Source organism: Eulemur rufifrons, chromosome 9, assembly GCF_041146395.1.
Source record: "Eulemur rufifrons isolate Redbay chromosome 9, OSU_ERuf_1, whole genome shotgun sequence".
Taxonomy (NCBI): Eukaryota; Metazoa; Chordata; class Mammalia; order Primates; family Lemuridae; genus Eulemur; species Eulemur rufifrons.
The window spans coordinates 44,259,184-44,281,674 of NC_090991.1; the positions used below are offsets into that span (position 1 = coordinate 44,259,184).

The 22,491-nt window shown below is 38.5% G+C and overlaps 1 protein-coding gene across 1 annotated transcript in view; it reads right to left on the reverse strand.

The window, feature by feature from the left end:
• Positions 1 to 4,644: 4,644 nt before the first annotated feature.
• PITPNC1 (phosphatidylinositol transfer protein cytoplasmic 1) overlaps positions 4,645 to 22,491 on the reverse strand; it is a 226,899-nt gene continuing 209,052 nt past the window's right edge. Inside the window, exons 7-10 of the mRNA XM_069482787.1 lie at positions 19,613 to 19,768; positions 16,687 to 16,750; positions 8,656 to 8,774; positions 4,645 to 4,697 (exon numbers count right to left, since the gene is read on the reverse strand). Of these exons, the coding sequence (XP_069338888.1) occupies positions 4,692 to 4,697; positions 8,656 to 8,774; positions 16,687 to 16,750; positions 19,613 to 19,768 (345 nt within the window). The 3' untranslated portion in view covers positions 4,645 to 4,691. The remainder of the gene's footprint in view (positions 4,698 to 8,655; positions 8,775 to 16,686; positions 16,751 to 19,612; positions 19,769 to 22,491) is intronic.

The window sequence follows — 22,491 nt, forward strand, 5'->3', positions numbered from 1 at the left end:
GAGGATAGCTGGGGGGGGGGGGGTGGGGAGAGGAAGCTACACTTGGAAAGAAGATTGCTTTGTATTTTATTTACAACAGAATGTAAGAAAAAGTAAGTTATTAACAATAATAAATAACTGGGGGGAAAACACAGAACAGCCATAAAATGACACAAAAAGATGGCATAAGTGAGGATCAACTTTTGTTTGCTTTGCTTGTAGTTTATAACACTGTGCATTCCAACACTTGGTCCTTCAGCAGTGGCAGTGGTATATTGACTAATGCAACCAATCAAGATCCCAGCTCCAATGTAAACACTGATAATTACACTTGAAGCTACATATAAGTGGTATAGGTACAACATCAACTCAAAGAACCTGTTCTTGGTGACACAGAGAAACGGAGGAGAGACTTGCAATTCAGAGGACATACTTTCAATTTAAAGCAAAAACATCTAGAGGCTTATCCTAAAGCATGTTAATTTAACAACAAAATTACAATTAATAATGGTATCTGAAAAATTCCTGATATATTCACATTCTCTTATTGCACTAACTCCTAAAGAGCTCACACACTTATATTTCAAATGCAAACAGATTGTTTCGAAGGTAGAACACAGAAGAACCCAATGTTTTGCCTCAGCATGCCAACGCTGTGGTATTGTGTAACATTTCAGTTTTAGCAAGAATAAATAGTTTCAAATAGTTTATTTATGATCAAATTGCAGTCACTGGACAGAATTTTTTAAATTTCAAGAACTATGGCTTAGATGACAAGCTGTCCCTTAACCTACTGAGTCAGCTGATCAGAAAGGTACTAAAACTATTTAGATGATTCCTCAATATTAGATTATCTGATTACACATCACATGTAGAGTCACTTACCCCCTGGCCCTTCTCAAAAGTAAAATTACTGTTGACCTAAGCCAGCCAGTGATCTATTCCTTTGTTGTCTCTGAGCCATGAAGAGATCCTAAAGAAAGTAGAATTTTAAAATACACATAAATACATTGGCCCTGAAACTTTCACAGAAAAATGATTTATCGAGAAGTGTCAGAATCGATTCTTTTAGTTCACTGTTTATTACAATGTCTTGAAAGAAAACTGCACAATTACTTTCGGGGGTACTGTATTTTTTAAGTGTCTGCATAATACATCCCCAACTGTGCTACTTAGGGATTTATTTTCACAAACAAAAACTAATGGCTAATAAATACCTCCAAATAAATTAAAACCATTTTCCCCACACACAGATGCAAAACAATAATAGAAGGGTTTATAAACTAGTTCACCAACGAACTCATATTGTTTCTGTTATAACGGTGGTAACTAACAGTGTCACAGCCCCCTTCATTTTTATCCTTTTCCTTCGCTTTGTCTTACTACAGCCAAAAGAGGGAAAATGAAATGATCCTCAGAGGTGATTTTTAACAAAGTGTATGCAATAAAAACAGTAAGATCTTCTCAACTCAGGAAAGCACAGCCAAGGCAAGAATGCTGTGCTATAGTCAATGAAAAGCACAGGGGTATTTCATATTTGAAATCCACCCAAAGTAATGAAATTCACGGTCACTTTGATGGTTTCCACTAACATCAGAGATGAAGATGGGTGAACATATATGTTATTCTATGGATTATTATTTAAATTTGGCTATCAGAGACTTAAAACTGGTGGTGTCTGATTCACTATACTATATTTATACATATATGTACACAGATATAATACAATTTTGGTGAACAAAGTTGAAGGTTTCCATATCGCAGACAGAGGCACTGAGTTAAGGATTCTATTTTCCCCCAGACATGCTTAGCAAATTCAAGTTTCTGCTTTTTTTTTCTTCTAAATTTCCATCATGCAGCCATTTGATTCCCATTCTTGTAAGAATTAATAATGTTCTATTTACACATTCATTGCAGGCTTGTATCCCACAATAATAAATTCACGCATGGAGAATGCGAAACCAAGATTTGTAAAATATTGAAGTCATTTATGCCTTGTGATGACTGGATTAACTATTCAAAGCAGCTAAATGAGTATCTGCACTTCCCCACCCCCTTTGTAATGCACACATAGCACATGTAGACAGAAAAACTGAACATACACACATTGAGAGCACACATATTTCTTGGCTAAGAATCACACTACCATGGGTAGCTTTGAAAATGGTGTCTGTGGTATTATACTGGCTATCAAAGAAATACAACTCACAAAAGGAAATCAGAAATTAGCTTTCTAAAGCATATAGAATTGTTGACCTTGACAGCAGAAGCCACTTTATACAATGGGGAAATAGCAACAGTATTAATGGAAAAACTAAGTGTTAACTTGGATGTTAACAACCTGCACAAAATAACTTTGTTCTACGTGAAAATAATGATCCCACCCCCACCCTGATTTCAGCTTGCAAATGGTATGCAAATACATACTCTATCTCAGTGTCTTCTGAAAGCAAAACTTTGCTTCCTAAAGCCAAACATTCTCATTAAGTACTACTGTGTGGAGGGGGAGCCATTTGAAGTCCAAGGGGTTTAATAAAAGTTAAAGTTTTCCCACAAGCAAAAATCATGCTTCTATACCATGCACAGGTGTCTTACTACGATACTATCATTCTCAGGGAAGAGATGCACTGTTGATCTAAGCTATTTGCAATGGGTTTCCTTTGAGTTCTGAGTTTATTCTTTTTTTTTTTTTTTTTAAGCTAAATGTCAACCTATACATAAAGAAATGATCTTGATAGTCTGACCTATGACTTAGAACACTTAGTGCTGGGCTCTTGGGGCCAGCGCCTGCACCTTGGGAGAGTGGATCAACCTAAAAGACACCATCCAGAGTGCTGAGCACTGAGAGAGGGAAGGAGGCAGGGTCCACTGGCTGAGAGGCGATGTAAGCAAAGGCAAATATGCTCCTTGGCCTATTTTATTTCCTTTAGAATCTGTGTTTTTGGGAAGGTCCCTTTCCTGAGATTGGAGGTTACAATCAGGAAGGCTGGCTGGGGCATGGGCCTCGGAGTTGCCTAATTACCTTGTTCTCTTTCTCTCTTGGAGGATAAAAGTCAATGCTGGGATTCTGCTTGCCCTCCCTTCTGTGTTTAAAGGCAGTGAGGTGCAAAGGTGACAAATTTCTTTCTTTAGACAAAAGGAGAATTTTGTTTCTGCCACTTTGATGAATGATCTTGCATTACCACTACTTGTGGGAAAGAAAGCTAGACAGAGGGGCATCTATTATTACTCCTCCTTTTTACTCTACAAAATGAGTCAGCAATTCCACTCATTCTCTCCTCCCACTTGACAGTGTTTACTCGATTTCTGTGACATTCCCAACATTTGGATTTCAAGTAAGAAGCAAAAGGATGGTAGTCTTTTCTAAGGTCTGGTGGTGCGCAATCCATTCCAGGGAAGTTTGGATGTCACTAAGAGTAAAACAAGGAGAGGGATGGGAGACAATTATCTTTTTCATGGTTCATGCACCAGACATTCTGACAGTGTTAAAAGCCAAGTTAGCTTACTCTTCCCTTGAACTTCTTTGTATGGACAAATAGTCAATGAATTCTGTTCAATTAATTGCACATTCTGAGAATCTTAATGAATAATGGAAGCTGACAAGTCAAGGTTTGTTCGTACCTGTAGAGAAAAAAGATGTTGCCTTACCTGGGCCTCTTGGTTCCTAAACTAAACCATTCCAGAATCAGTCAGTTATGGTCACATTCATCCATGTAATTCTTAAAGATTTCTGAGGCCACCAGGGCATAAAGGGGAAAGTTATTAAAAGATAGAAACAAATGGAATCCTTATTAAATTCTGTGGAAGGTATAAATAAGTTATCATTCATTGTACTTGGAGCCCCTATAGGTTGGTAATTAAAATTTTCAAAAATTTAAGGAGTTAATTAGGCCCCAAATCCTGAGTCAAACTAACTAGAATAGGAATCTCAGTAACTACTGGTATTCAAGTATTGGTGATCAGCAGTTCAAAATTTAACAGTTAGGTATGCTGTGCCTGAGAGTATTTTAGAAAATTTCAGGTCTGATGTGAGGAAATTGACTTCACTATTTGACTACACCTTGTAACAAAGTGGTGCAAAGTTTTCAATTTTTTTTTACCCTTGAAGTCTGTGCCAACCTCATCAAATGGCCAATAACAAGGCTTCCTCCCTGGCTTACAGCTGTGGCTACAGAAGCTTCCTTCTGTCCTTTGCAAGTCTGACATCTCTCATCTACTATGACGCTGTGTGGCATACCTAGGGATCATATTATATGTGAAGTTACTTAATCACATGCACACTGAGGTCGAAGGAACATGTTTTGGGTGACAAAGCAGTCTTTTCCTATATCAGAAGTTTCTTTAAAAAACAAACAAACCCCAAAATGAAAATATAAAACCCCATGAGATATTCATATGAAGTTACTCTGATTTGGGCTGACACGGCTTATCTGAAGAGTGCATGCCAGGTAAATTCAGGGTGGCTTTCTTCTCAGGGTCTGGAAGCGTGAGAGTTTCTGGGGCAGATTTTTTCCGGGGCCGATCTTTGGGAACTGACAGGAATTCTGGTGCGTCTGTGGAGAGAGGTGTGGACGGAGCGCTGGAAGGGGCACTGCGGACAGAAGACGGCAGCAGGGAGACACTCGAGATAGAAATTGCAGGTGGGAAAACGCCGATTTTCTTGTTGGTGGCTTCCTGAGTGGCTCGTTCGAATTCTCGGACTTCATCCATTGTCATGTCTTCAAAGAGAAAAACAGAAAGGAAAATGAGCAGGTATGTACAAGTGATACAAATGGATTCATCATTACGCCTGTTTTTAAAGGAACTATAGAAACCCAATCCCAAAGGGGCCTCTCTGGACAACAAACCCAAATGATCATTGAAATACGAAACCCCTAAGGTTTTCTTTTGACTGAGGCACACCCCTGAAAACAATATTCCTTTATGAATATCCAACCAAGATTTTCCAAAGCACTTTCAGTGAGTATTTTAGGTATTCTGAATAAGAAATCAACAGGAGAGTATAGAACCAGAGTGGGGAAATGTGTGCAATTGTGAGTGTGTGTGTGAGTGTGAGTGCATGTGTGTGTGTTGTCGGTATGGTGTGGGGTATATGGAACTATTATTAGACTTGGTCATCTCTTCCATAAAGAGAAGGTAATTAAAACAGTCAATGGCCCTGAAATGATACATAGTATTGTCAACTTTAGATTACAAAAGAGTAAGTATACCTTTATAGGGTAGACAGGTAAATCATCAAAATTTCTCAACATGCTACCTTCTTATTCAATAAATATACTTCTTGTATTCTGAGGGGGCACAAAGATGTTGTGGTTACTGGTTTCCTGACTGTGTACTCATCCTGCGATTGTTCATATCCATGTTTTCATAAATTCAGCTTGAAAATCACGTAAGATGACAACACCAAACCCTGCTAATTATTTCCAAAGCCAAGAAAATAAAGCCATTTCTCGAGGAAACTTAAGAAGGAAAAGAACAGAGAATAAAAAGAGAGGATCATTTAATGAGTGAGGATTTTATTTAAAAGAAAGAAAGCATTATTTGAAATTCAACAAATAAGTCAGTGATGCCTCCTCTAACAGGCGTCGTCAGATGATACAGATTTTCCAAATACCTGAAATGTTCTTATGAAATGAGACAGTAAAAGCAACATTTTAAAAAAATGTAAACCTTTCTCTAATGTATTTAATATATTATATGTACTTATTACCTTTGAGACATAATAATTGAAAATGTATCACTGTGCAATAATACAGTGATTATTTCCTTCTCAGGCTCTTCATAGCTTGCTATCTCTTCTCTCATTCTCAGAAACACTGTTATTGTTATTGTTATTATTCATTATTGTCAGTCTGGCTATCTCTGGTACCTTTTGCCATTTTTATTTGCTGAGAACAGGGAAAACAGGTAACTGGGCTTATTAAAATAAGCACCGAGTCAAGGTCCAAGGCCCATCCTTAAGCAAAATGCGAAATCTGCATGGATTTTCTGCATCTCTTTTGGCTTCTCAGAGACCCACTGTTCATTCTTTCTTGTTTTCTAACATGTACTTAGTAGTTGAAACTTCATTTGATGATATTGCCTGATAAACTAAAAGAAACAATATAGCCATTTGGGAGATATTAAGTATGGAATGAATATTCATAACACATTATTAATCATTAAGTCTTATAACATCTGAGCACACCAGAAGCATTTTTCATAAAATGAAATCCTTTAGAGGATTTTATAAAAACAATTATTAAAATTTGCTGGAAGGGAAAAGTTTTTATAAAGAAAATAAAAAATTATGACTGTATTGATATAATATAAAATTCAGAATATATCAAGAAAAATTGTACCTATAAACTCGCCACTTTTTAAAAAATACTGACTATTAAATAAGTTGAGAAATGAGATTAAGGTTTAAAAAGAGGCATTTATTTCAAAACAAAGTTGAGGCTCAGAAAAATGTTATTGGATCAGGGTATGGTATGTTTTTGCTATAACAAATGGATACCATCTTTGAAAAAAATTAGACTTTGTAAGCATGTAGCTGAATACATTGCTCTACTCCACACATCCAGCAGGGGGCAGAAATCATCCAAATCACAGAATTTTGATTTTCCACTCCCTTCCAGAGACCCTGAGAAGTTCCCTTCCTGTATCACTTGGGTTTCGTTCATAATTAAAAAAATAAAATAAAATTAAAATTAAAAATAAAAAAGAAGTTCCCTTCCTTGAAGGCTTTAAAACTGCTCAACTGAAAAGGAGACTGTTATTTCATTATTGCTGTGTTCATGGATGTTAATTTTGTATAATTTCAATCTAATTTGTCCCTGCTTAGGTCGACAATTTAAATTTCATTTAGCACCCATGCAGTTTTTATTTGTGATGGACAGCAGCTGCTTGATTTTAACTGTTTTTCATTATGGTAGAGGAGAAAGACTATGGAAAAATAAATGATCCCCCTCTAGCCCGGTGACACAGTGATACCCTGTCTCAATAAATAAATAAATAAGTAAATCAATAAATAATCCCAAATTTCTTGGGATTCCTAAGAATAAGGGAACTATTATAAGCATTAAAAGCAAGCATTTTGTGTAATGTCTTAGGAGGTAGGCATCTTTTATCCTTGAGGTCATGGGAACAACAATGAGTTGTAGCCAGAGGATATATGAACTTTCCCATCGGGTTAACCATGCTAGGTTATTACCTTCTACATAGTAAACTGACTTTAATTACAAAGTAATAATCATAGTAAAACTGAAAGAAAGCAGAGAAAAGAGGCTTACATTGTAAGCCTTAAGTACTCAGAATGAGAAAAGCACTGAGCATAGTATCTTTCAGACATCTGGTGTCTCCCCTTTCCTGTGGCTTCCTTTGGTCGTATTTATAGTGAACAGCTTTCCGAGTGGTTGAGGGAGAACTGGTGTCTAACATTCCTAGAAGAAAAGGTAATTGAAAGTGATGGAAATTCAAGGATAGTTTCCTTAAAGAGCATTTCTAACTTTAGAACACAGAGACAAGAAGTGGTGGTGGGGGAAGTGCTATCAAAATTGATCTGTGCACAGAGAGGAAACCCCTCAGGTAAGTCTTGCCCCAACAGTTTTCTGCAACTCCAATCACTGCATGCAAAATGGGGAGGAAGAGTTAGTGCCCTTGAAAGGGCAGCCACATGCATCCAATAGCAACACATGAGCTTTGCAGGGCACATTCCAAAGACATGCTCTGAAAACTTAACTAAAAATTTCCAAAGTGCAATCAGAAGGTCTTCACAATTATAAAGCATCCATTTACGACAACAGCCACCTGTTAATTTCCTATAACTACATTACTGATTTTTAAAAAATCTAATATGTATTATTCCAGGGACTGGTCTAACGAACATGAGGGCTCAAGCTTCATTAGATGACAGAAATAGATCACAGCTCTGGCTGAAGATATATAGAAATGATTTGGTGATTATACTTTTCTTTGCTATCTCTGTCTCCTCTTCAGAGCATGAATGATTGAGAGAGAACAATATTTAAAGTGCTGGCATGCAACATACAGCCAGTTCTCAATTCTAGTGTGCAACTTAATAACTGGAGCCTCTCTGAGGCTTATCCTAAGTCCCAGGCTAGATCCAGCTCAGCACAGCCCCAGCTCACCACCCCTTCACAGCTCAGCCTGTGTGTATGCACAGACTGCAGCCCCATCTTGAGATTACCCTAAGTAAAAAGGAACTGATTGGGTAAAACAGCTATAAAGAGCCACAGAAAGCATTTCAAAGCAAATGTAAAGAAACCTAAAATAGCAGATGAGCCAGAAGCCCTCCCTTGAATGAATAAGTGAGTGTTAACTATGTTTTTAAAAGTTACTGACATGTCGTTCTAGTTTATATATGACATCTATTTTCGCTTCTTGCTCTTTTATGGTTCAGGCCGTTTTACTAGTACCACAAAATGTTTCCACTCTCCATGTTCTTGGTTTTATGACCAAAATAACCCCCAAGTCAAGCAGCTTTAAAGAATCGAAATGTCTGGAAGAGAGAGGTGACATTGCCCAATTTAGACCCAGCTCAGGTTCTTCAGCAACAGCCTCTAGGCGACGGTAAGTTTCTGCAGAAGTTTCGGGACTGAGCATTTGCAGTATTTCCAAGAACAAGTTTACTTGGTAAAGGGTGGACAACATTGTTTTAAAAATTCTACGTACACTTGTTTGGGCATGACTCTCTATGTCATCCACAGGGGAGGAATGCTGATTGCAAACTTTTATGTTGGTTTGTTCATGCATGTTTTTCTCGTATTCCCGAACATCATCCATTGTCATATCTGAAAGAGGTCAAGACGTTGGTAACTTCCGTTATTAAATGCAAACTTTCAATGGGGAGACTTTAGGGAAAGATGGTAGCTTAGCAGTAGCTAAAGAGGTTTTTAAAAGCAGGGAATTGTCTAACTTTATGAAGAGTAAATCATAAAGTTAGCTAAACCAGCCAAAAGGGGAGTGAGGGCAAGGAACGTAAATCAAAATAGTCTTAGAACAGAGAAGAGTGGAAATTGTTTTAGGGGTAATTCTTGTAAAGTGAACTAGGTGAGTAGAAAGTATTAGCACGTGGGCAGTGCCGTAGCCTGAGATCTCCTAAAGCATCATTAGAAGATCCCTTTGGAGACAGGTTTTGCTTGGTTTAATACTTACCTTCCATATACCTTTCAAAATAGATTTAGAGATTCTTTAAATTAATGCATTCGACAACACAAAGGACACTTTCATTGCTATTATAGGAGGCAGTATGTAAGCCAGAGCAATGATGTTCACTGGTACAAGTGAGATTCAGTGAAATCGCACACCGAGATATAATTTTGCACAGAATACATGTCGTCAAAGTGCAGGTCTACACCGAACTTCAAGTCTAGCCTAACAGCTTGAAGATGGCTGGCACTACCTCCACCCACACTGATCTATAAATAAAATGGCACATGACATGATTTTTGGCCCGAGTCTGTAGTTTTTCAGTATGTCAGTATAGTGATCTTTTAATCTGGTGGTTCTCAACAGGGGACAATTTTGTGACATTTTTGGTTGTTCTAACTGGGGAAGGGATGCTACTGGCATCTAGTGTGTAGAGGCAAAGGATATCATGGAACATCCTACAAAGCATAGGACTCCCTATCCCCTCACCCCAAAATTATCTGGTCCAAAATGTCAATAGTGCCGAGGTTGAGACACCCTGTCTTGATCCAACTGCTAAACAACTTAAAGAACCCATCCATCTTCAGTATGTGAAATACACAAAAATGACAATGTCTCACTTTAAATACTTCTGTTGTTTTATCCCCACCTCCACCACTCCTTGGGTTATTTTACATTTTATCAGCAATTTTCTCAGATAGGCATTCTTCTGTTACTCTCTTGACAGAATTGAACTTCTTGGCTCTCTACAAATGAAGGTATGCTGAACAATTGCTTCATCTACCACCCTGATCTGGCTTGGTGGGGATTTGGAGTGGGTATTCACAGCTGGAATTTTTCTTTAAGTATTTTCTGTGTCATGTGGTTTGGTGTCTTTTTATACCAATCCATGTGTCATGTGAGATTCTCTTCATTTCCAAAGGGCAGACTTGCCAAAAGTTTACGATTTAATTCACTGTGGTCTGGAACCAAGGTGGTGTGTGGCTCTAAATCCAGACCTGGGCGATTTTATTAAGCTGATGATCTCCCAGTATACCCTGAAATCATCAATCAAAAATGTTGTCCATAAGCAATGTAAGTATCAAGAATGCCAAGCAGAAGTCTGGCCAAGCAAAGAGCATGCTTTTCTATTAGAAAGTTGAGGGAATCAAAAGGCAATAAACATGCTTCTTTATGATTAGAACAAATGCATCTTAGTTAACAATAACAACACATTCTTTCAGTACAAGCGCTTTCATTTCAATGGCTAGTTATCAAAATTTCTTAAAAACAAATACACCTGGAATAAATACTAAGAGGTCATTTTTAGCTAAAAATGTAAAATTTAAAAAAGTTTCTCCACACACATGTCATTAGACAGTATCCCACCTCCCCACCCCAAGTGACTTGACAGTAATTTGGAAAACAAAAGTAAAGGAGTTATAGTTTTTGTTTTTTTAATTCTAGTGAATCCCAACAGAAATCATTCTGTATCTTTAATTAGCTCAATGTTAAGATAGGGCCTTAAACTGTGTGACTATGGGCTTTTAGGGATATATCAATTTTATGGATGTGAAAAAGAGTTTAACAACAAAGATGTTCATTACTGCTTTGTTCATATTAATTAAAAATTGAAAACAGCCCAGGGGACTGATAGTCCTATGCAATCATTAGAAATGAGGTAGAAGAATATTTAATACTGTAGAGAGATACCCTTGATCTATTGTTAAATAAAAAGTAGGAGGTAAAAAAATTGTACATATTTTATGAAATCATTTTAATTAGAAAAGTATTACCTACATTTAAAAACACTGAAAGGATACATTTCAAAATGTTCACAGTGATTATTTGAGGACTTGTAATTACAAGTAATTTTCATTTCCTGCTTTTCTATATTTTCTAAATTTTCTACATCAAATATGTGTTACTTTTGTAGGAAAGAAAAAAGAACATTATTTAAAAATTTATTATTCTGGATCATTAGATGATGAATACCATCAATTTAGAATTGGTAAATAGAAAACATACTTTTCTAGAATTTCTGCTCATTCTAGAAACATAATCCCTTTTTTTAAAAAATGAAGCAATAAGAAACAAAATTTCTGAAAATTTCATCTAAAATAAAAAGAATTTCCCAATTAAACCATATAGGAGTGAACATTTCTAGTCGAGTACTTTTCTGAAAGATAATGATAATTTGGTCCCTGTTGTGCTGAAGGAAAATATATTTGTCTAAATCCTGAAATATCCCCACAGACCATAAATGTGTATGAAAATGATACAAACATTTTCAATATTCCTCAGTAATTTATGGAAATCCTAATCAAGTGAATATAGTCCTATTCAGGTTATCTGGTAAAATGAATTGTGTCTCACTTTTGCTACATTCATTACCTCAAAATCTATATATGAATTGATTTTTTAGTAAATTCAATTACATGTACCCGATGACAGATTATACTTTTGAAGATGACTCATCTTCATTACTGATTGATTTTCAATGATCAGAGTGACTTCTAACAATTTAGGTTCAGACTTCTTTGCTTCTAGAAAACAAATTCTTAGTGTATTAGAAAAACTCTTAATTAAAGGAAATGTATGTCAATGATTTTGCAAATAATTTGGTGAATAATCACCCCTTAACTTATAGAATTTGAAAGGTCATAATTTACTCTTCTTAAATAAGGTTTCTTAAATAAAGCCTTTTTAAACAAATAACACCAGGGCTAATTGCCTGATTTAAGGAATATTGGAACTGGTACAGTATTTCTTTTTCTTTTTTTTTGAGACAGAGTCTCGCTCTGTTGCCAGGGCTAGAGTGCAGTGGCATCAGCCTAGCTCACAGCAACTTGAAACTCCTGGGCTCAAGTCATCCTTCTGCTTGAGCCTCCCGAGTAGCTGGGACCACAGGTGTGTGCCACCACGCCCAGGTAATGTGTATTTCTTAAGATTAAACTTCTAGAAATGGAATGGTTGAGTCATAGGTTATTTGTACTTATTTTTATAGTATATTTTATCAAACTGGATATCACTTTATATCCCAAACCGGATATTATCATTCTCTTAAATTTTTGGTATCAGATGAGCAAATGTCATATCTTCTTGTTTCCATTACATTTCTTGTGATTAGTAGTAAGTTTATTGGCCATTTGCATTTCTTCTTCTGAGTTTTCTATTCATGTTCTTTGCCATTTTTCTATCAAGTTGTTGAATTTTTGATTTATAGGACCTCTTTATGTATTATAGATAGTAATCCTCTGTTGGCCTCATAGGTTGTAAATATTTTCTCCTAGTCTTTTAACTTCATTTATTGTAGCAATTTTCTTTCAATCATCTTATTTTTAAAGAAGTGAGGTTGATTTCACAGGAAGGGGAGGCAAGATCATGTATGTGAAAGGCCTTTAGGATAGAAGTCAGTCGAACATGCAGGGAAACTACAAATGTGCTGGAACAAAGCATCTGCAGCCTGAACTTTCCTTCATTGTACTGCAGCAGCAAAAATTAAAAAAAAAAGAGTACTGTAATTCAACAACATGTGCAATGGCACACTATATTTCCTTCTACAAATATTTTCTCTCCACTTCTAGGCTCCTCAGCCAAAACAGAAGTCATTTTTAAAGTCAGTCTAAGTCAAAATCAAAGTCTTGAACAAGTAATTGGGTCAGGGAAGCTCCAGAAATCATGAGTTAGATTGAATGGGTGGCCATCCTTTGGGAAGTACCATTTTTTAACCCTTTAAAATGATTATAAATTCAATACATGCTTGTTACAAAACACTTAGGGTGACTCCACTTTGTTGTAGTGAAAATAGCCAATCCTCAAGGCTTGGCGCATACCCTTTCCATGTAATTCAGACCACTAAGATCTAGAACTGCAATCTACAGCTGTGATTTTTTTCTGTAGTTCTTAATTGGGAGTGGGGAGTAGGCAGTGGAAGGGTTCACAGATTCCTTTGAAAACCTGATGGAAAGCTATGGGCTCTTTCCCAAGAAAAATGAACATAAGCACACAGACATAAAACGTTGCCTTGGAAAATGCTGGCTTGGTAAACTCAACCAGCTAATGCAACCTCTAGCAGGTGTCTTGCTCTGCCTTGATCTCACACTTCACTCCTTGTTAGACCTGCTCTAGGGACTCCAGGCTGATTTCTAAGTTACTTTCATGAGGTGGTTTCATCTGTAGGAGCCAGAACTCCCTCTCCCTCCTACTTTTTGGGAAGAGTCAGGTTTTCAAAGACATTCTTGAGGTTCGACTCAATCCCAGGCTCCCTCTGGCAATGTTCTGTGTTCCTTTCTCAAAATACTGTCAGATTTGTAAAGCAAAACCATGCTTTTATGAAGCTGGTTGTGGCTATTTTTATCCACCTTCCCTCTCACCCCATCTTCTGAAATGTGGTGTTGTTGCTTCTCTGATTAGTGTTCTAGTCATGCAGAGAGACCCGAGACTCATGGATTAAGGCCAATCAGGGCTCTGAAAGACACACTCAACTCCTCCAAGACAGAAATGGTTACACTTTACAATGAATAGGAGCAGAATAAAATCTGTCTAGGGAAACAGTTTCGTGACAGGCGAATACTGAAACTCAGAAGAGATACAAAATTAATCCTTGGGTGACAGAAGATCACCACCCTCCAGAATGTCATTTTTATTGACTCTTAATTAAGCACTGGAGGTGGTGAGTCTAATTAGAAAAAGACATCTAGGACTGCCACTGCAGAAGGGTGTAGTTGTGTAGTGTCTGAGCACACAGTGGAGACCAACAGGGCTAAAATTCATCCCCAAGCCCATGGGATCTGCTGGGTCTGTCAGGAAGGGGCGCCTTTTCCTAATTCATCTGTTTAAAGGGGTGCTTTTGTTCTAATTCTCACAAGGCATGGGAGTTTAGCAGTTGGCCCTGAAGACATCTACTATTCTCTAGTCTAACCTATTTGGATTGAATTAAACTGACCTCACAACCCAATCTGGTCTACAACTCATGCTATAAGCCAGTGGTTCTTAAACTTTTGCCAGCTTCAGAATCATCTGGAATGCTTATTAAAACGATTGCTGGGCTAGTCCCTCATAGTTTCTGAACAGTAGGTGTGGAGTGGGGCCTGAGAATATACATTTCTAACAAGTCCCCAGGGGATAATGATGTTGCAAGTCCAGGGACCTTACTTTGAGAACCAATGCTATAATCTATAGCTATAGGCAAGAGTTTCTCTACTTTGGACCTTTTCCATGCTTACTAATAAGAGCCTCACTGAGCCTGTATAGATCAAAGAAAAATTAGCAACTTCAGGTATTCAAAACTGAAGAGTTATCCTGATGCACACTTGGCCTCCATAACAGTGACACACCCATTTACCTGAAAAGCCCACAGTTGGCAGCATTGCCTTGAAGGCATTCTGTGGGCAGAGGCCATTTCCATGCATCTGTGTAATGAAGGAGCCACTGTTTTCAGGGCTAACAGCTCAGCTGGGGGTGCTGATGCCTGCAGTAGTTTAGATGCAATTAATGGTGTGGTTCTCAGACCCATGCTGAGTGAAAAGGCTGCTTGTTTGGGTGGGGATGTGACTGTGTGTACAGTGGGTGGAGACACAGTCTGGGGAGTGCGAGGTACCCTGGTGATCTACATCCACCCACGAAAGCCCACACTGTTTCTTTGCACTAAGACATGGAGAGGGCTTTTTGGTCAACAGACTCCTTGACTTGTTATCTATTTCCACCTACCCCATCCTAAGAGAACAGGTAAGTGTTCTCTTTTTAAAGGTGTCTGGACTAGAGATCGCCCACTTCCTTTGATACATTATTCTAGCTTTGGACTCCCTGTAATAATCTAAGAATTCCTTTAAAAAAAATTTTTTTTTATTAAAAGTCCTTATGTCTCATTCTAGCCCCAGCATCTACTGAGATAGAAAAGAGTCAGTCTCCATCCTCTACCAGCCTTTCACTTGCTAGATACCCACCCACATCTTTTTCTTTCTTTCTGTCCTGCCTCTAATCAAACCCTCTTTTCTGATTCACAGCCTTGCAATGTTTTGTCCTCTCGATCAGGGCCCAGCTACCATTTTTGATGTTGCCTTTTCTGAAAGGCATTCCGGTGCTAGAGAGAAACACGTCCAAGCGCCCTCTCTCTTGGTTTTCAAAGTGGCACATTTCTGGCCCTTTGGATGCCCATCTTTTTGCCAAACTTCTAATTAGTTTGAAGCTATTATTCTTTGAATAGCCTTTTGGTTCCCTTGGTGTTGGTAGCAAGGAAACCAAGAGCTCTGAGGGGCACGAGTCAGGAGAGACCAGAAGTTCTTATCCTTTTTTAGAGTCTCTGCTCCCTCTGAGAATTTGAGAAAAGCTACCCAGAAAAAACAACCAGAAAGATTTAAGGATCAGAGGAAGTAATCACAGGAGACGCTCCTTCTTCCTGCGTCACGAAAGAGAACCACAAATAGACAGGTCTTTGGGAGACTCCATGACAAGGGGGCAAGCCAGCGCGCTTGCTGCAGGAGAGTGGCATCCTGTGGGTGTGTGATAAGAGAGACTAAATGACCATCTGCATTTGGACAAACCCAGGAAGATGCATTTGCTCTTCACAAGGTGCAGATCTGGGAAAATTGGGGGGGGGGGGGAAGCCCATAGCCTACAGAACCATGCCTTTTAAATGTGGCTCAGAAATAGATAGCAACATTAATAATAATCACTGTCTTTGCCCATTCCATCCACTGTATCCTCTTACTTTAAATTTGATGCCTTCTGCTAAGAAAAGGAGAGAATTGGTGGAACAATGACAGAAAAGGACCCAAATGCAATCTAGGTTACACTCAGAACAAATTTAATGTGACTTAGGAAAAGGCCAAGGAGGAGGGCATTTCATTAGACAATCGACCTGAAAATCAGATCTAACTTAAGTCACCCATTGGGCGTGTTCATTTCTATTTATAGCCATGGACACTGGCCACCTGACAACTGATTCTGAGAATGCAGAGGATTCATGTGGACAAAACAATACTGCCGATGATCTGGGAAGAGTGGTCCATCCATCAAGGGATGAAGCTAACCTTGTTTACATTTGCTGGAAATGTACAGAACTTGTTTAACTCTTCCCATATCATAAAAAGAAAAGCCAGAACAATAGTTTCATTTAGGATTAACGGAGCACATATGCCTCTGTATGCCCTTGGATTCTTGCAGAACCTGTGTGTATTTGGTGAGGGATTTGTTTCAAGTGCTCTCTGAATCAAAGGACTGCTTTTACTTGATACGATGCTTCAGACAGCTTTGATCTTGAATTGAAGTTTGGGATACATTAGGATGGGTTTAAAACCCATCCAGCAGAGAATGATGGAGCCCTGCGTATCAACTACGCAAGCATCAAACATACTGAGGTCCGACTTAGTCAATAATTCTGTGGTTATTTTAGACCAGCCTTCTATAATTACATCTTCATTATGCACAGTGGACAGTGCTATTTCCAACATAGGGAGCAGTAGCCTTGCCTTTGTTGTCCTTCTAGGTATCAGTTGAAGCCAGATGGACTGCAGGCCCAAGGCAACATGTTATGAAGCTGTTCTACAAGTTATTTCAGAGAAATTGACTTACCATACCACTCATCAACCCATGCAAAAGCCTGTCTATGTCCAATCAGCAGAATGTCTCGGACCACCTAAAAATTAAAAGAAGGAGGTTGAAATAATACTATGTTTGATTAAAACTATCTGGAAAATAGGTTGTTCCCAATTCTGAGAATCTTGGTGATTACAGAGTTTCACAATCCCTCTGTCTATATGTGATGACAATTCTAGGCTGATACACACAGATATTGTGTTTGCTGCACCCACCCTGCCTCCCCCGCCCCCCGCCCTGACCTTTCCATGGCATGCATCTACTTGCTGTGAATTAATCTCTTTGGTTTATTTGAGAGTAGGGCTCAGGGTGTGTACAAACTAATGAAAACCACTTGGCAGTCACACAGCAGTGATACAAATGAATCTCTAGACCTATCACCTTGAAATTTTTCTCTTTATTTATCTTTACCAGTGTCTACTTTTCATTTGTGGGAGGGTGTGAGTCTCACTGGTGCCCAGATGTCATAAATATTGGAAATCTAGAACACTTTTCTGGGCAGCAAGTCACTTCTAAGCAAAGAACATTTAAAATTCCCTCTTCTCTGATGAAATAGCCTAAATATTGATTCAATTAAAAAAACAAATGAAAGTATGGGATACAAGGTAGGTAAATATCCTTTTAGGCTTGACTTCCATGTAATAGAAGGAAAAAAAAAGAAGTTTGGTCAACTATTATTGAAAGAGATGAAAAAAGAGACCTGAACTAGAACAGAACCTAATGGGAATGATAAGCTTGACTAGAGACAAAAGCAATGAAATTGTTTCCTATGGTGACATATCATGGTAATAAAAGGCTAAGGAAAATAACATATATTGTGTATGTGTGTTATACTTTCACGTGCTTTTATGTCATGGTATCCTTTTTTGTCTTGTATAAATATGTTTTTTTACATTTCTTGGATACTCACACTCTCCTCCAACATTCCTTTCTTCCTGCCAAACAAATCCAGTGATTGTCGAAAACCTCTCATGGAAGGTTCAAGCATGTTTCAATAAATGAAGGATTTTAATTGGGTGAAGTTTCAGAAACAAGGAAAGCATTTATAATGAAGTGTTTATTACTCCAGGCCTCTGGATATCTAGTGAGGCTTTTATGACTTGGGAGTAGGAAACATATCATGAATATAGGAAACGACATGCAGCCATGCACACTTGAGTGCTGAGTGTGTCAAATTCATGGAAATCAAAAGAACAGCATCCAGGCACCAGTAAATATACCCTATTTCGTAAAGCACAACACAGCTGTCGGCTGGAAACAAGAACTCAATAATATGCTAATGGCTCGCTTTCGAACATTTTTTCCCCCTTAACTGTGAATAGATTGTTAAAAAAAACAAAGGTGTTCAGAGAAAGGCATTCCTGGCACCTTAAACCCATGCAAATGCTGGCCTCAGATACTCATTAGCGACTTGTGCCAGAGCAGGTGTGTTTTTGGGGTGTTGATAACACTTCATTATATTTGAAAGTGGGCAAAGGAAATGCCTGCGTCCAAAGCATAAATCTTACAGGTATGTTAAAGAAATAGGTTCTCAAAACTAGCCAAAGTCATCTGTGAGAAAAGAAGCACAGTATGCAGTCCTGGGGCAATGGGCATATTCTTTGTGAGAGCAAATAAAACTCACTAGGATAGTGGCCCTAGTGAGAAGAGACCATTTTGTGTCAAAAAGTTGCAAAAAAAAAAAAAAAAAAGGGATATTGTGGGAAGTCAAAGAAGACAAAGCCTTAGATAGACACAGAGCTGAGGCTGGGAAATATTTACTCTGGGAGCTGTGACTGTCTTCCTGCTTCAGGACCAGGACACAGAAGAAAAACACAAGATTCCAGAACTCTTGTTTCTATGTATTTTACTCTATTCCCACTCCTGGCTGGCAGAATGGGTTCTGGAGCTCAGTAGAGGATTGACATACATCTCTGTTTAAGAAGACACCAAGGCTCTCAAATTTGTTCCCGAGTCTGCTATTACCATGAGCCTAAGTGACCAGGGTTCAAGTGACTGGCAATCTATTCCTTGGACCTAAATTGAAAAATTAGAGTTTTTATTGGCCCCCAATCTCAGTAGACAAATCCATCTAAGTAATGAAAAGCTCAACGCATTAAGGTTAAATTCCAGTTAAATTCCCAAAGAATTTTGGAAAGCTATTCTTTATCAGTTCTTAAGTGGAAAAATAAACAGATAGCCAGCCTATCTGGAATGTAGAGGCAATCTGAGTAGTATTTATTTTTAAGAAAATGGGAGCAGCTACAAAGGGCAACGGACAACATTACATTTCCCATTTTTTCCCCCATGAGGATAAAAGAGTCACGTTAGAAACCCTGAGAAAACATAAACCATCACCAAGTAGGTTCCTGCTACAAAATTAACATGTTTAGCCAAAGTGGGTATATAATTGAAATCTGCATTCTGAGGTTGTTAATAATTCTTTGGTAAAAGAATTATTAAATGAGCAGAAATGCTGAGGTGTACTGTCTCAGGGAACTATTGGGATTTCTTGTTCTGTCTCTTGGGGCATCTTCTACTTTAGGTACCCACATTTGCAGATCTTTTGAGTGAGAATTATTATCCTTAGGGGCACACAGGTAAGTCCTCTTGCCTCTTCCGAAGTGCCTCTATCTGGAAGTAGATTAGCTCAGTGCCAAAGTGAGAGGTATATTTCCAAAGTCCCACTTCCCAAATATACTCACCCAATAGACAAGTAGGTCACATAATGAGAGATGAAGTATGAAACATCTAGTAGTAGAAGAAAATTAAACCCATACATAAAATGCATTTTCATCCAAAAAGTGTTTTTTTGGATGCAGTTACCTGATGTTGGCTCAGCACTCGTGCATTTGTTATATATCATGCACTCCAACTTGACAATAAAGACAGTTACCTTGTCCAAAGCCCAGGAACTGCTTACCTTGTGTACAAATTGTTCCACTCTGGTCTGAAGCCCCCAGACCTCAAACTTCACAGTCACCAGCTTGTAGGAGCACATGATGGGCTGATGACTATCTCTCCAGCCTTCTCTTAACTGTCCCCGTCCTGTCTTCTCTGACTTGAAGTGTTTAGGATCCTAGGAAAAAATATATTACAGAAATTGATATATTAAAAATAAATTATAGTATTCTACAGCATTGTAGGATGACTATAGCTAACAATAATATATAGTTTCAAATAGCTAAAAAGGGGCTATTAAATGTTCCCAACACAAAGAAATAAATGTTTGAGATGGGTATGCTAATTACCCTGATCTGATCACTACACATTGCATGTATGGAAACATCACTATGTACCCCATGAGTATGTATAAATATTATTTGCCATTTAAAAGAATTTAACAAGTTCAACCATTTATATGAAATGTTCAGAATAAGCAAATCCATAGAGACAGAAAGTAGATTAGTGGTTGCCAGGGATTGGGGAAGGGAAAGGATATGGAGTGACTATTAGTGGGTACAATGCTTCCTGTTGGGGTAATGAAAATATTCTCGCATCGAATAGTGGTGATGGTTGAACCTTGTGAATATACTAAAAACCATTTAATCGTGCACTTATTTAAAAAGGCAAATTATATGATGTCCCATTTTTAAAAAAGGGGAATTATAATATAAATAAACAAAAGGTAGCTCATCTATTTAAATGTCAAAAAAATGATTTAAAGTTAGATTTGTAATATTTTATTGCATTTTTTCCTCCATTTTAGGGGTAATAAACTTTACCCGAAAAAAAAAAAAAACACCCCAAAAACAAAGTCCAATCCCTTAATGGGACTGTAAATTGGTTTAACAACTTTGGACGATTGCTCAGCAGTATCTACAAATATCTACAAAGGTAAGCAATGCCTACCTACCTATGACCTTGCAATTCCATTACTGGGTGAAATGAGTGCATATAAGGCCACCGAAAGACTAGACTAGAATATTCAAAACAGCTTTAAACATAGAGGCGAAAACTGGAAACAGCCCAAATGTTCATTAGCAGGAAACCAGACAAATAAATTGTGGTGTATCCGCACAATGGAATATGCCACATGGTAATAGAAAAGAACAAACGGCTGATGCACGCAAGAACATGTACGACTCTCACAGACACCATGCTGAGCAAAAGCAGCCTGTACATATTGTATGATTCAAACTGAAGTTCAAGGACAAGCAAAACTTATTTATGGTGTCAAAAGTTAGAAGAGCAGTAACCTCTTGGAGAGGGGGGATTAGTGTGAAGAGACACAAGGAAAACTTCTGGGATGATTATATGTTGATCTGGATGCAATACGTAAAAATATACTGAGTTTTACACTTAAGCTGTGTGTTATACTTCAATTACAGGAATGAAATAGGAAAGGTAAAAAGGTTTTTTATTAAAAAAATGCTTAACCATTTAACATTTGCTCAATGATTACCACATGGAAATCAGCTGCTGACTATTTCATTAGAGGATTATTTTTTTCTGACATACGTCAGAAGGAATGCATTAACTAATGAAGTACAAAAAAGCCAGTAATTATATTTAAATATATGTGTATAAGATAACTTTCATTATCATAGAGACTCAGCTGCTCCAGGTCCTGCCGTCTAGTCCAGGACCTCATCCTATTCATGAGACTTTCCTGGGAGCCCAGGAAGGGCAAGAGCCTCACAAGCACAGCAGAGTCCACAGGAGGAAACAGAAAATGAGTGTCTCTCCTTCCAGGAGCGACCTGGGGAGCCCTGCATAGAACAGGAGATAGGATGAGATGAGAAACCAAATTGGCTGGGACAGCCCCAGCTCTTTGAATTCAGACCAGACTGTACCTCAGGATGGGCTTGGGAGGTGGAAGCAGACGGGTTTATTCACTGGGGTCTGGCCAACGCCCTGTGCTAGCCTCTGTGGAGGGCTTTCCGGCTGCCCTTCCCTTCCTGGCCCTCTGTGTTAGGACCTTTTGCTTTTAACCCCTTTAAAAACTGTTGTTCCCCCAGGAAACACAGTACGCCCTCAGGACCAATTTCCACACTAGGCCATGCCAGGCCTTCATCAAAGCCGGGGCAGAGCCTGTATCCTCCCACCTCTTCTCAATCCCTCTATCCACCAGTCCCCATTCCACTGCCAGGGTGACCTCCCAGACGAATACCTGGCCTATCTCACCCCTCTCCTGAAAATCTGTCCATGGCGCCATGAGTTTAGGATAAAATTAATACACCCTGGCATGAAATACAAGGCCCTTTATGATGTTGTTTACCTTTTGACATCTTTTCTGGGCCACTATCCCGATGTCACACCTCTCCCTTCAGCCTCAGGCAGCTCCTGGCAGCCCCTTCTCCAAACCTCCTAGGCAGGTATAGGACCTTCTTCTTGCAGCTCCTTCTCCCCAGGCAACCCCTCCACTCTGCCTGACTCTCCTTTCCTTGCTTAAAGACTTAACTCAAGTGTTACTTCCACCAAAAACTCTCTCCTGTGTAGTTCAGAACGAGGGCTCCTCCTTTATGCTTCCAAAGCCTCCTCTGTCATGAGCCCGGCAGGTGGGCAAGACTGAAATCATTTACTCATCTACTTCCACTTTATCACAAGACTGTGATCTCCTTGAGTGCAAGGGGGCCTTATTGCCATGGTCCTAGCACATAATAGATGTTGAATAAATGTAGAGTGAATGCCTCAACCCAATTTGGACCCATCATACACACATGGTGGGGCATCAGAATCTCAGCCAACATTGGGTAAATACTTAAGTGAAAGACTAGTTAAAATTCTATGTGCACAATAATGAGTGTGGGTGAGGATGTGGAGAAATTGGAACCCTCATACATTGTGATGGGAATGTAA